At 47.2% G+C, this 15232-nt stretch overlaps 1 protein-coding gene across 1 annotated transcript in view; it reads right to left on the bottom strand.

The window, feature by feature from the left end:
* Positions 1 to 2437: 2437 nt before the first annotated feature.
* Positions 2438 to 15232, bottom strand: part of PSMA2 (proteasome 20S subunit alpha 2) — a 31208-nt gene continuing 18413 nt past the window's right edge. Inside the window, exons 6-8 of the mRNA XM_088476049.1 lie at positions 5435 to 5508; positions 2808 to 2865; positions 2438 to 2722 (exon numbers count right to left, since the gene is read on the bottom strand). Coding sequence (XP_088332175.1) covers positions 2606 to 2722; positions 2808 to 2865; positions 5435 to 5508 — 249 coding nt within the window. The 3' untranslated portion in view covers positions 2438 to 2605. The remainder of the gene's footprint in view (positions 2723 to 2807; positions 2866 to 5434; positions 5509 to 15232) is intronic.

The following is a 15232-nucleotide window of genomic DNA, read 5'->3' on the forward strand; positions in this document are numbered from 1 at the left end:
AACACCGGGGATGGTCGCGAGATTGTGACGTCAGATCCCCGGCGCCCAAGCACAGCCACAGAGAGGAAGCCGGGTTGGAATGTGGAAAGGGGAGGAGCTAGGAGAGGGGAGAAGACAACAGCCCCTCCTCCCCTGCAGATACTGGTAAGCTGTGTCACTCTGGGGGGGAGGAGCTGAAGGGAGAAGAGAGTGGCCACTCCTCCCCCTCCAGCCGTGCCTGGACTGTCATTCAACAATGTGGGAGGTGTTCAGGTAGCGGCGGCACAGCGGCATATAATGAGTCAGTGTGACTCACTGTAATGCCGGCGGCTGTGGTGGACAGTGGCAGGACTCGGGAGATGGCGCCCTTAGAGCTTGGCGCCCTTAGAGCTTGGCGCCGTATGCGGTTGCGTACCTGGCGTAATGGGCCGGCCTTGCCTCTGCCAACCAATACAAACTTTCCAACTGCATAATGCCTGCAACACAGAAGCTATTAGAACGTGTATATATTTAGCCATAAAACCCTTTAGGGTCGCATTAAAGACATTACCAATATGGGAGAGACTATCCGATTACTACCGAAAAGTGTGTAAAAAAGTGTGTAAATGGTGTATAACGCAGACACAATAATAATGTTACCATGTTTCATGTATTGACAGTGTAGGATTTGTATCAGAGAAAGTGTACTGGACATAAGTCTTATCTTCTCACATGACTGAATGAGATTGTACCTCCGACACTGCAATGCTCCCTTCCCTCTTTCCTTTAACAATAATGAACTTTCCTAGCATCAGAAAAAGGCATAATGGGAAACACTTTTAAACATCTTGGGCTTTGTCATGCTATGCAAATTAGATTGTAAAAAGTTAAAATGCATATCTTATTTTATCAACTTAATTTAGATTTAATTGTTCCCTAAAATCATGCAAACGTTCTAGACTTCAGCTATCTGTATAGAAAAAAAAGTGCACAAAATACTGACACATTCTACCTTATTACTGTTCTCAACATTATTTACTTTAATAGAGTGGACTTCATTTGGATTTATTCCATAAAGTGCATTAACAAGCATATGTAATTGTGATAAAAGGAAGAGCTATCAGGTACGCACTAGACGATGTGTGTACCCAGCGACAGCACGACAAATCGTCCATTATATAGTCTAGTGTGTACCCAGCTTAACTCTACAGAGTAGTTTTCTGGCCTGTCAAATTTAAGAGCTGCTACAGTATCTACTTCACAGCCCTGATCAGACCACACACAAATCATTTTATGACCCTTACAGTAACAACTACTTTCATAAGATGATGCAGTCGGAAATTGAGGTAAAGTAACCTCTGCTTTTTGTTAGGAATCTTGTATCGGCACATATTATTATACTGCAAATTCATCAGCAGCTCAGAATCACAAAGATAGTTTAAACTCCTCAACAGCCACTCCTTCACAATATGGATAAAAACTGCACAGTATAAAAGGCACAGCCTGGAGCTGGAACGCATTATATTACATTCCTCTTTGTTAGCAAATGGGTTACCTAAATGTGTAGCCGCTTTTAAAAATATTCAAAATACTGCTGCAAGATTATGCCATATTATACTGTCTTTTCTAATTATCTCTGTATGGAATCTCAATTAACATTTTATATACAATATTTTTCAAAGACTTCAACACTCAGACAACATGCTATTTTTCAGGCCTAATTTAGTCTAGTCTCCATATTATATTCCAATACTGCCCTATACAAATAACCACTTAATAATCTTGGACCCCCCATGACATCAATTTCAGTCATGTCTAAAACTGTTGAAAAATGTGCCTTGAAAAGGATGTTCTGTTAACCTGACCAGCATTCTGAAGCAGTGTAGAACACATATTTAACAATTTTACCCCGCCCTGTTTTAGGCTTGGAGCACTTTGGGGTAGGGAGGGGATGAGGTCAAGAAGCAGATGATCGAAATGCCGTCCACCAGCTTCCCGACTGTCAAATCCCGGCAAGGTACTAATGACAGGCGTCGAAATCCCAACGCCTGTCATTAGACCTACGCCGGGAGCCCGACGCCTGGCATACCGAACGAAGGTAAGCCGGGCGCGGACAGCCGCGGGTGGGTGGGGGTTAGGTTTTAGGGCTCCCGGGGGGACTTAGGGTTAGGCATCCCCCCCCGGGAGGGCTAGGTTTAGGCTAGGGGAAGGGGGGTTAGGGTTAGGCACTAGGGAGGGAGGTTAGGGTTAGGCACCCCTAAGGGAGGGTTAGGGTAGGGTCAGGGGTACTTACCAAAATCAGCTGTCGGGATCTTCACCCCTGCCGGGTACCGCTGTCGGCCGGTGGTATTACATACAGATTCCGTAGGGAGCCAGTATTGCTTTATACTTGTGTTTAGAATGAAATAGTATCCATTATTTTCTGTAGAAAGTATATACAATTGCATATATAAAGAAAGAAAACATAATAGGCTTTATTCTAATTGATATTGTTTATTATGATTAGACTCATGTCATTTAAAAAGATCTGTCGGACAGGTAGAAATAAGAAAGTATGCAAAAAAATCTGCAAACAAAACCATTTTGAATCCTTTAGTGGCAGAAAAAAAAAAAACTACATCGACCGACCTCCCTAACTGGAAGCCATTTATGCTATAGCAGCCAAGTAATCCTTGACTTCAGCAGGAGTGAGTCGCTTAAATCCAGCTTCATTACAAATACCCACTTCAATGTTGTCTTCTGTCATTTGACCCTCAAAGCTTTCCTATTGAAACACAGAAACAAACAAGATTAGATATCTGTCACGGTTTTCATTAACAACTAAAAATTTGTTTTCAGTATTCTGTTACCTTCAATGTTAAAATTGCTGTGTGGATGGCATCTTCAAGTTCAAGATCTTCATTATATCTTAATAAAAGAATATATATCGATATTAGACATAATACAATTACACTTGAAGACAACCTGTCTATACAAAAGGGTAAATATAAATAAAACCACAGCAGTTGCTGGTGGTCTGTAGGCACACTAACAGTCCAGGTTTTAAGGATAGCCATACTAGAGCACAGGTGATTTAACTAGTACATTTATTTTGATTTAAGCATCTGTGCTCAAGCATGATTAGCCTGAAAAACTGGACTGTGTGCCTCGAGGAGCAGGGTTAGAAAACACTGGGTTACGCTACTCCAAATGTCACATTTAACAGAGGCTGTACTAATGTTGAATTTAGTAGAAATGGCCCCACAAGTTAGACCTATATACTATCAGGGCTTCTACATCCCATTCTGTTGTAAAAGCTCATATGTCTCAGAGCATAATGGGACGACGCTCCTTCACAGTATACTACTAGTAATAGTAAGCATGCACCTTATATGGAGGACAATTCTCAGGTGTTTAATAAATTCATCTGGGACTTAACTCTGCACCAAGACAAAGACCGAATGGGGTATTTATTAAAACTTTCAGAGAAATCAAATTGTGAGAGAAAGCGCCAATTAATCAGCTCCTTACAGTCAGTATTCAAACACAGCCTGTAAAATGTAAGTTAGAAGCTGATTGGTCAGTACTTTCTCACAATTTTTTTTTTCCCCCATCATAGAATTTTTTTACTGACATATCAAAAACAAACTGACTGAGATAACAAAAGATCAATCACAGAGAAAAGTTAGATGACAAATTAAAAAAAGTGAACAATAAACGAGCGTTGATACTGTACTCGGTGATAAACCATAACATGTAGTAGCTTATCAAACACATTCATTTTACCAAAGTGAAAAATGCAATATAAGGAAGCAAAAAAAGAGAAACAGGGAAAGAACAGTGAGTAGCATAAAGCTCTTGAGGGGAGAAATCAAAAGGAAACATAAGGCGAAGAAATAGTCAGAGGATAACATAAGACAGCACAAATTATTGCGAGGAATCCTCAAAAATCCAGCTGGGGAAGAAAAGGTGGAATCGAGGGAAAAGAAAAAAAAATCTAAAATTGTGTATCAACCAAAAAATAAAGAGAATAGTAAAGTATATAGAAGTGATAAAAGAAATTGTATACGGGAAGAGGAGGAGCGAGCTGGGGGAAGGAGAGAGAGGAGGGGCCAAAGAGATGAGAAAGACGGGAAAGAGGGAGACGATCAGAGAGAGAATAGTGGGAACAGAAGGGGTGAGCGGGTTCGGTTTTACTCGGATCTTTAAACGGCATTTTATTGGCTATCGCCTATTAAAAACCGAGTAAATCCGAGCCTGCACATCCCTAGAACAGAGGGCCTGATTCAGACCCGTTCCCTAGGATACGTTCACACGCAGCCGTCAGCAGCCAGAGTATGCAAATCCCACGATCGCTAGCAAGACATTAGCATGCCCACTATGTCTTGCCGTGCGATCGCGGTATGTATTTAGACGCCCACCAGCCTGACACAAAACGCCCACTTTCCATTTGTAACATGTCATCTCCAGGAAGTGTATTAAACAATCGGTAACAGCGGACCCATACGCACCACTTGTGGCTGACCATACCCTACCGCAAGCACTGCGAGTACTGCTGTGTGTAATTCAGCCATGTGACGTGTACGCTGACGATGCGTTTTAATTATGCACGCCCCTGGAACGGCATTCAGACGCACAGACACGCCTGCGTTCGAACCACCACACCCGTTTCCATCGACCACATCGTTACCACCCTCAAAAAGCTCATCCTGTCACTCATTATAGAGAAGAGTCTGTGTACAGTGATCGCATGGAGACTAGTTCGCTCAATGTGTCTTATATGCATGCGCAGATTGCAAACATCGGCAGGCTACGTGCAAACACAGCCTAGCGAATGGGTCTGAATCAGGCCCAGAGAGCGAGTGGGCTAGGAGAGGTCAGGAGGAACTACACCCTGAATCCTATACCAGGGAGATCAGACTGCATTAAACTTGTCCACCGGGTTGTTTTGGAGGCTAGTTATATATTCATATATCTTACAATTTTATCTCTCCCCAAGCTTGTAGTAACAAAAGCAACATCGAGAGACAGAGGTAAAAAAAGGTGAGAAGTCCACCTAAAACTGTACTACAATCTAAGGGCGGTATTCAATTGTTTAAGCGTGCCCGATCTCCCGTCTAAAGTGACAAGAGATCGCAGGGCACTATTGAATTGATGCCCATTTTCGTGCCCATAGTGGTTGGGTTAAGCCGCGTAAACCCCCTCCCCCCCCCATCCAATTGAACAGCTCCTGTTGGGCGCATTGAGGGACGAAACAATTGAATTCCGCCCTATGAGAGCCATCTCACCAAGCTCCTTTCTACCATTACTGGAGCACCAGGGCAGCTCCAGGCAGAACTTCTACCACAGTTCAGCTCGTTCACAAGTTCATTTTGAACCCGAACAAAAATTAAAATGTTCTATTTTGATCGATGAGCAGCCATAAGTGCACAGTCACAAGTACAACTAGCAATCAGGTAATAACAAGCTACAAAATGTTACTGCATTATTTTTATACCTTTTTTCAAGAAATGTCTTTCCATTTACATAATTCTTCCCCATTGCTGTAGCTTTCCATGCAAAATATGCACCCTGAAAAAAAAAAAAAAGAAACATTTGGTTACAGAACAAATGCTTTGTGCGACCAGCACGGGGAAACAATAGGCACTTAAATTAGGTTAGGTTACCATGTTCATATTAAACTCAAACTTGTTTGTACGCAAGTAAACTCATGCGACCTTTACAAAATACAGTTTCGCATTAAACACAACTGAATCCAGAGAAAATCTGGCATAACCCTTTAAGCAATTCAGCCTGATAATATAGAACATGGATTCCCCAAGAATATATATTTAGCTGTATCCATTACTTGCTCTATAAGTTTCAGTCGTTGATCAGATCAAACACCAGAATAGGGAAGAAATGTGATCTAAGAGACTTTGGCAGTGGACTGATTGTGGTGCATGAAAGGGTAGTTTATGCATATCAGAAAGTACTGATCTTCTGGTATTTTCACACAAAGGGGGAGATGTATTAAGACTACTTAACAAACGTTAATTATTTGGACCTGCTTTGCCCGTTATCGTGGCAAAGGGGGTCCAGATACTTGCCGCAAGTATTATCTGATTTACCAAAGAGGCGATGTTGTTAATTTGCCTGTCCAGCGAACTGCGCTCTGCCTCTGACAGGCGCTTGCACTGAAACTGCGCATGCCCCAGTAAAAAACTTCCCAGCAGTATTCGCAGTGTTATTGAAAAAACAAAAAACAAACAACTTTGGTTTTTTGTAAGCAGAGTCCCTACATATCCCAATAGCCAGGAACAATGTTGTGGTACGGAAACAGCAGATGCATCACCACTTTGGCGCCCTAACTAGGTATAGCAGCGTCGATAATGACAGGTGAGCATGGCGCCCCTCTCATTCTTGTCACTTCCCTGCATTCGTGCATGCATGTGATCAGTAACTACAGTACATATCGTGCGCAGTTACAGAAATTACACCTATCACCCCTTCATACATCTCACCCACAGTCTCTAGAGCTCACAGATAATGGTGATGGGGCGCAGCGAGTGGCAGTCCAGAGGACAAAATTGCATTGTCAATGAAATGTCAGAAAACAATGGTTACAGCTGTCAGTAACTCAATAACCATGTGTTATAATAATTAGTGTTCCTGCTAGGCTGTTTCAGCGAGGCGTTGCGCACCGCCCAATATCAAAACGGCAAAATGCTCCCTGCCCTTATGGCGGTGCTCTGCTGAAACAGCCTGCCAGATGCGATCCCCACCCGCAGACCAGAGTGTCCCGCTGGTGAAAAAAATCGAGGTTCAGCACTCACTGCCAGTGAAAAGATTCCATGCGCACACAGAATTTATTCAGGGAGGCGAGAGCGTGGGGGCAGCCCAGCATGTCCGTAAGTGCTGGGAACGCCCCCAATATTGATGAAAAGGGGGTGTGTCTTAAGGATACACCCCCTCTTCCGGTGGCCTTCAGCATGCGCATGAGTGACCTTTTTATGGTCCGGTGCCCTGCCCCGGACCTAAAATGAACACTAATAATAGTATGCAGAAGAGCATTTCTGAACCTTGAAGAGGATGGGCTACAGCAGCAGAAAAACACATACCTGCCAGCTAAGAACAGAAAATGGAGGCTACAGTGGGCATAGGATCACCAAAACTGGACAGTTGAAGATTGAAAAACAGTCAGCTGGTTTGACAAATCTATTTTTGCTGTGAAATGCAGATAGTAGGATTCGAATTTGGAGTAAACATTAATCCAGTCTTCCTTGTCTCAACAGTTTAAGTTGATTGTGTAATAGCATGAAGAATGTTTCTTGGAATACATTAGGCACCGAATACCAACGCTGAGTATTGTTGCTGACCATGTCCACAGTCTAGCCACCTTCAAACGTTGCTTCACACAACAAGTCACAAAGCACATGTCAAATCAGCTGGTTTCACGAACATGATAATGAGTTCAGGGTAGTCGAATTGCCTCCACGGTCAACAGATATTAATTCAGTAGTGCACCTTTTGGGATGTGGCGAATGGAAAATTTGCAGCGTGATGGCAATTGTGCAACTGCCTTATGCTAGAATGTCAACATGGACCAGAATATGTCAGCAATACTTCCAGAACCTTGTTAAATCCATATCACAAAGAATTCAGCCGTTCTTGAGGCATAAGGGGATCCCAACTCAGAACTCTAAAAGTGTAACTGATAAAGAGGCCATTGAGTGGATATGCAGAAATAGAGAACTATATGTATAGGAACAGACACCAGGCTTTTACAACCAGGTCTCACCAAATGCGTCTCCTCATTTTTTTATTCCAGACATTAGACTCCATAGCAATACTGCACTGTTTATTATAGATGTATGAGATTTAGTACCCAGAATGCTAGGGGTAACATGCTTATGAAATAAATGACACTGTCTAGCCCTCAATAGCAGAGCTCCTTACAGTAGTTCCAGCAGAATACCCTTTGTGTACAAGTCTGTGTGTAATACAAAACAACCCAACAGCAGAAATAAATGCCACTTTTCTGTTTTCCAGAATGTTATACATAATGAGTTACCTATACACATACTTTCTATTGTGAGTAGCATTTTTTTAGCTTTTTGTGCAATTGCAATTTTGTTTGTATTTTATAAAGTTAATTAGCGTAGTAGAACACCTTTCCATATTTTTTGATGAATTAGGATGTACTAATAAAACAAGAGATATGGTAAGAACTTACCTAGGTTATCTCTGTTTCTCCGAAGTCCATAGGGTCCACAGGGTTGACCTTGGGCTATAGCTGGATCTGGATTCACGGGCACCACGCAGTTAAAGCTTTAGCTGCTCCCAGGATGCACATGGGTCCGTCCTCCTCTATACCCCGCCCCCGAGCCACAGGCACCTCAGTTGGTAAGCAGCCAAGGCCGGAGGAGGAGGAGACTAAACAGAGAGAAGGAAGCCTGGAACACACAAGAAACCATACTCACAGAAATGGGAGACGGAAAAACCGGTGACCAGCCACACAGCCCATATGAAGCCAGGTGCGTCAGGGCGGGCGCCCTGTGGACCTTATGGACTTGGTAGAAACAGAGATAACAAAGGTAAGTTCTTACCATATCTCTTGTTTTCTACTTCAGGGTCCATAGGGGGTCAAACGCATAAAAAGGTGTCAAACGCATAAAACCTCAAAGATGTCTGAATTGAAGACCAAGTGGCAGCCTTACACAGCTGAACAGCGGAGGAACCACGTCTAGCAGCCCAAGAGGGACCCACAGACCGAGTGGAATGAGCCTTAACAGAGGCTGGAACAGGTAAACATTCCTGTATATAAGCCTCACCAATAACAGAACAAAGCCAACGGGCTAAAGTTTGTTTGTTGGCAGGCCAACCCCTCCTGTGAAAACCAAAGAGGACAAAAAGAATCAGGCCTTCTAACTGAAGCAGTCCAGTCCACATAAATTCTTAGAGCATGGACAACGTCCAACGAAGCCTCACCAGCTGTAAGATCAGGAGACTGAAAAGCTGGCACCACAAGTTCCTGATTGATGTGGAACTTAAGAGATTACTTTAGGCAAAAACTCAGGACGAGTGCGAAGCACCGCTCTGTCCTGGTGAAAAATTAAGAAGGGGGGCTACAGGAGAGCGCGCCCAACTCTGACAGCCTCCTTGCTGAAGCAAGCTCCGGACATCGGAGTACCAAGGACGTCTGGGCCAAGCTGGAGCCACCAGCATAAACGTGCCTCCGTCCTGTTTGATCTTTCTTAGTACCCGAGGCAGCAGGGAGATTGGAGGAAACAGGTACGCTAGGTGAAATGTCCATTTCATCGAAAGCGCATCCACCAGACTTGCGCCTGCGTCCCTTGTCCTTGAGCCGTACACGGGCAACTTGTAGTTGTGACGGGAGGCCATCGGGTCCAACTCCGGCAGTCCCCATTTTTCCACGAGAAGTTGAAACACCTCTGGGTGAAGCGACCATTCCCCTGGATGCACGTCGTGATGGCTGAGGAAGTCCGCCTCCCAATTGAGGACTCCCGGGATGAAGACTGCCGAGATTGCTGGAAGGTGGCACTCTGCCCAAGCCAGGATCCGAGACACCTCCAACATCGCCACTCAACTGAGAGTTCCTCACTGGTGATTGATGTACGCCACCGTGGTGGAGTTGTCGAATTGCACCTGAACCGCCCTTCCCTGAAGAGCGGTGCCTGATGACAACAGAGCCCTGTACACGGCCGCAAGTTCCAGAACGTTTATGGGAAGAGTTGCTTCCTCCGCAGACCAACGGCCCTGAAGAGACAACGAGCCGGTCACTGCCCCCCAACCCCGGAGACTGGCATCTGCTGTGAGCAGAACCCAGTCCGGGATCCAAAAGGGGCAACCCTCGATGAGATGAGCTGTCTGAAGCCACCAAGCTAGAGACAGGCACACTTCCGGAGACAACACCAGCGTCTGGGATCGGATCAGGTGAGGTAATCCGTTCCATTCGGATAGAATCTGCCCCTGAATGGAACTGGGCAAATTCCAATATGCCGACAACATGGACCCTAGGACTCTCATTGCCAAGTGGATCGACACCCTGCAACTGCCCAGGCAACTGTGTATCCTCAGTTGTAGAGAGGAAGATCCGCTGTCGACAAGAATCCAGAATGGCTCCCAAATGGACCATCCGTTGTGATGGGATCAGAGATGACTTCTTCCAATTTATTAACCACCCGTGTGCTTGAAGACAAGCTATGGTCAGGTGGAGATGTCGAAGCAGTACCTCCGGGGAGCTAGCCAGCAGAAGAAGATCGTCCAGATACGGCAGTAGCCGAATACCCTGGTTTCGAAGGTGGGCAGCCATAATTGCCATCACCTTGGTGAACACCTCGGAGCCGTGGAAAGGCCAAAAGGCAATGCCTGAAACTGGTAGTGATGTTGCAGAATAGCAAACCTCAGATACCTCTGGTGTGCAGGTGCTATGGGTACGTGGAGATAGGCATCCTGGATATCCAGGGAGACCATGTAACCCCCGGGCTCCATCGCCAGAATGATGGAACTTAATGTTTCCATCCTGAATTTGGGGACCCTGAGGTATTTGTTCAGGGACTTCAAATTGAGGATAGGGCGATTAGAACAATTGGGCTTCTGCACCAGAAAACAGTAGAATAGTACCCCGTCCCCCGTTGAGACTGTGGAACGGGAACAATGACCCTGCTTGCAGCAAGGACTCTATAGCTACCTGAATCTGTGCAGCTTTGGTCTTGTCCAGAGAGGGACTCGTGCAAATAAAACTGGTGGGGCGGTCTGAGCCGAAAAATATGAGATATGGTAAGAACTTACCTTTGTTATCTCTATTTCCACGAAGTCCATAGGGTTCCACAGGATACCTTGGGGTATAGGTGATGACGTCAGGCATCGGGCACCTTAGAGTTAAGCTTTCAGCCTCCCAGGATGCACTAGGGTCCCCCTCCTATACCCTGCCCCCGAGCCAAGGCATCTCAGTTACGTACCAAGCCATAGGCCGGAGGAGGAGAAGAAAGAGAGAAAAAAGATCTGGACACACAAGAATCACGTTCTCACCAGAGGGAGACGGAAAAAAAAACGGTACCAGAGTAAAGCCCATCTGCAGCACAGGTGCGACAGGGCGGGAGTCCTGTGGAACCCTATGGACTTCGTAGAAATAGAGATAACAAAGGTAAGTTCTCACCATATCTCAGATTTTCTACATTAGGGTCCATAGGGTATCCACAGGGGCATCACCAAGCAGTATCCTTTAAGGGTGGGGACGCTCCTGTGCTGAAAGGAGAATCCACCGCCCGAAGGAAGCATCCTGAGAGGCAAAGGTGTCAAACGCGTAATACCTCACACAGGTATGGACAGAGGACAACGTGGCAGCCTTGCAGATCTAGACTGCAGAGGCACCACGTCGAGGTGCCCACGAAGGACCCACAGACCTAGTGGAATGAGCCCTCACAGAGGATGGAACCGGAAGGCCTTCATGAAGATAAGCTTCTGAAATTGCCACACGAATCCAACCTGCCAAAGTTTGCTTTGAAGCAGGCCAGCCCTTTTTACGGAAGCCATAGAGGACAAAAGGCGTGCGACTTCCTAAACGAAGAAGTGCGGTCAACATAGATCCTTAAGGCCTGCACAACGTCCAAAGTGGCCTCACCCACTGAAAGATCAGGTGTGTTAAAAGCCGGCACAACGATTTCCTCGTTGATATGGAAACTTGAAACAACTTTGGGAAGAAATTCAGGATGAGTGCGCAGCACCACCCTGTTCCTATGAAAAATCAGAAAAGGGGGTCTACAGGAGAGAACCCCTAAGTCAGAAACACGCCTGGCCGATGCAATGGCCAGAAGGAATATTGTTTTAGCTGTCAGCCAATTAAGGTCCACTGAGCCCAGTGGTTCAAACGGCGGTCCTTGGAGAGCCCTCAGGACCACAGCTAAATCCCAAGGCGCCACCGGTGGAACAAAAGGTGGCTGAATTCGAAGAACACCTTGCATAAAGGTGCGCACATCAGGGATCGCAGCAATCCTACGATGGAACCAGACTGACAGGGCAGACACCTGCACCTTCAGAGAAGCAAGGCGAAGCCCATGGTCTAGCCCCGCCTGTAGGAAAGCTAACACTCTAGACAGATGGAACTCCCGAGGGGCATAACCTCTCGGTCGATACCACTGGAAGAACGTATGCCACACACGATAGTATATCCTTGCAGAAGATAGTTTCCGAGCTCTTAGCATAGTTTGTACCACAGAGCTGGAAAACCCCCTGGACCTTAACATGGCCGTCTCAACAGCCACGCCGTCAAAGACAGCCGAGCTAGGTCCGGGTGAAGACAAGGACCCTGTCATAGCAGGTCCGGTCGTAGCGGCAACCACAGAGGAACGTCCACGGACAGACTCTGAAGGTCTGAGAACCAGTGCCGCCTGGGCCACGCGGGAGCTATCAACAGGAGCGTACCTCCTTCCTGTTTGAATTTCCGGATTACCCGCGGAAGAAGGGAAAACGGAGGAAAGAGATAAGCAATCCGGAAAGTCCACTGGACGGACAGAGCATCCACCAGAGACGCCTTTTCGTCTCTTGTTCGAGACCCGTACACCGGCAACTTGTTGTTGTGCCGTGACGCCATGAGGTCTATCTCTGGAAGACCCCACCTGTCCACTAGAAGTTGAAAGACGTCCTGGTGCAGAGACCATTCCCGGATGTACGTCCTGGCGACTGAGAAAATCCGCCTCCCAGTTGAGGACTCCCGGGATGAATACTGCTGATATGGCCGGGAGATTGCGCTCCGCCCAGACCAGGATGCGGGACACCTCTACGAATGCCGCCCGACTTCGGGTTCCTACTTGTCAATTTATGTAGGCCACGGTGGTGGCGTTGTCCGACTGGACCTTCATGGGGTGACCTTGGAGAACCCGATGTGCCTGCTGGAGAGCATTGAGTTCCAAGATGTTTATTGGAAGCTCCTTTTCTGCCTGAGTCCACCTGCCCTTGAACAAGTGTGGACCCGTGACAGCTCCCCAGCCCCGAAGGCTGGCGTCCGTTGTTAACAGGACCCAGTTCGCCACCCAAATGGACGAACCTTGTTGAGATGGTCGTCTGCAACCACCAGGCGAACCTCCGGAGTGAGCACCATCATCTGGTATTTTAGACTCTGAGGCAGTCCATTCCATTTGGACAGGATCAATTGCTGCAGAGGTCTGGAGTGAAACTGGGCATATTCCACCATGTCGAATACTGACACGGTGGAGCCCAGTAACCTCATCGCCGAGTGCAGAGACACTCGGCGACTCTGCAGACAACTGCGCACGATCAACTGTAAGGCAGAGATCTTTCCCCCGTCACAAAGATCCTCTGCTGTCTGGAGTCCAATAAGGCTCCAAGGTGCAGAATCCTCTGAGACGGGATCAGGGTTGACTTTTGCCAGTTTATTAACCAGCCGTGACGTTGCACTACTGCAATCGTCAGTTTCAAATGGCGTAGAAGGAGCTCTGGAGATCCAGCCACAAACAGAAGGTCGTCGAGGTACGGCAACATGCAGACTCCCTGCAGCCGCAGGTAAGCCGCCATGACCGCGGTGAACACTCGTGGTGCTGTCGCCAGGCCAAAAGGTAACGCCCGGAACTGGAAGTGATCGTTGCGGATTGCAAACCTGAGGAACTGCTGATGGCGCAAAAGAATAGAGACATGCAGGTAAGCGTCCTGTATGTCCAATGACACCATGTAATCCCCAGGTTCCAGCGCCAGAATGATGGACCGTAGGGTCTCCATCCGAAACCGCGGCACCCGCAAGGACTTGTTGAGGGCCTTGAGGTTGAGAATCGGACGGTACGACCCATTGGGTTTCTGCACCAAAAAGAGATTGGAATAGAAACCCTGGCCCCTCTGGGAGAATGGAACAGGCACTATAACTCCAGCCAGGAGCATAGTGTGAAAAACCTTCCGAAGTTCCAAGGCTTTGCTCCGGTCTAATGGAAGGCCCGTGGTGAAGAACCGGGATGGGGGCCTGTGCCGAAAGGAGAAACCACCTCGTGAACCCAATTGTCTGTTGTGGTTATCGACCAACACTGGGCGAACTGCAACAGGCGGCCTCCCACTTTGGGATCCCCAAAGGGAGGCCCGGACCGTCAGGCCAGAGGTTTGTCATCTGACTTAGGGGCCGGACGTCTGGTACTCCAGGCCTGTTTCCTGGGCTTGGACGATTTCTTGGGCCCAGTCTGTCGGGGAAACGACTGTGCTTTAGGCCTACCCTGGGCCCTGTAAGGCCAAAAGGACGACGTACCCGAACTTGAAGGGACCGCAGCAGACGGGAGACATGCAGATTTGGCAGCCGCCAGCGTGGCTACAATTTTGTCCAGATGCGGACCAAATAGGACTTCTCCATTAAAAGGCAAAGCTTCTAAGCCCTTTTTGGAATCAGCGTCCGCCTTCCAAGATCGCAACCATATGGTGCGACGAGCAGCAACAGGTGCCGAAGAAATCCGAGATGTGAGGATACTGATAGCCAAGGCCGCTTCATTGACGTAAGTGGCCAAATCCCGGAGATTGCCTACCAACTTGGCCTGTTCAGCCGAACAGTCGGAATCCAAAGATGCCTCCAAACTCTATCAGCCCAGCGCTCCATAGCTCTGGCTACCCAACATACGGTCCCCCCCCCCCCCCGCGAGGGAATAAAGGACTTTAGGCAGATCTCCACCTTGCAGTCCGTAGCATCCTTCAAGGAGGACATGGGCAAGGTTGCACCTTGGACTAGGCGTGTCACATGAGAATCCACTTGTGGAGGGGATTCCCACTTAGAAAAATATTTGTCCGCAAACGGATAAGCCACAGCTAAGCGCCTCTGAGGCTGATACCGTTTACCAGGGTGTTTCCACGCCTCCTCTAAATGGTCTACTAACTGACCCAAAAAAGGAAACACTGTGGCGTCACCCTTAATATCCTTAAAAAAGGCATATTTGGACTTGGACACCGGAGGATCGTCATCCTCAATAACTAAAGCCGTGCGGACTGCCCGAATAAGGCCAGGAATATAAACCTTGGACTTAGCGTCCGACTCTTTAGTACGGAAAGAGGTTCTTGGTCAGATAGATCCAGAAGCTCACCATCATCGGACGTCACGTCATCCTCCTCATAAGGAGCAGACGCCACAGGCCGCAACACAGACTCCCCTTGTAACACGTCCGACAAATGCTGTACCGAATTTGTCAGTGAATTAACCCACGCAGGCTCCTGTGAAACCTGGGGAGGGGAAATAGGGAGACTGTGGGGTACCATCAGTTGTCTCGGGAACCCCTGCATGGGTGACGACACCACTGACTGCTCGGACAAT

Source organism: Taudactylus pleione, unplaced genomic scaffold (genome assembly GCF_031769625.1).
Source record: "Taudactylus pleione unplaced genomic scaffold, aTauple2 ptg000181l, whole genome shotgun sequence".
NCBI classification, from domain to species: Eukaryota; Metazoa; Chordata; class Amphibia; order Anura; family Myobatrachidae; genus Taudactylus; species Taudactylus pleione.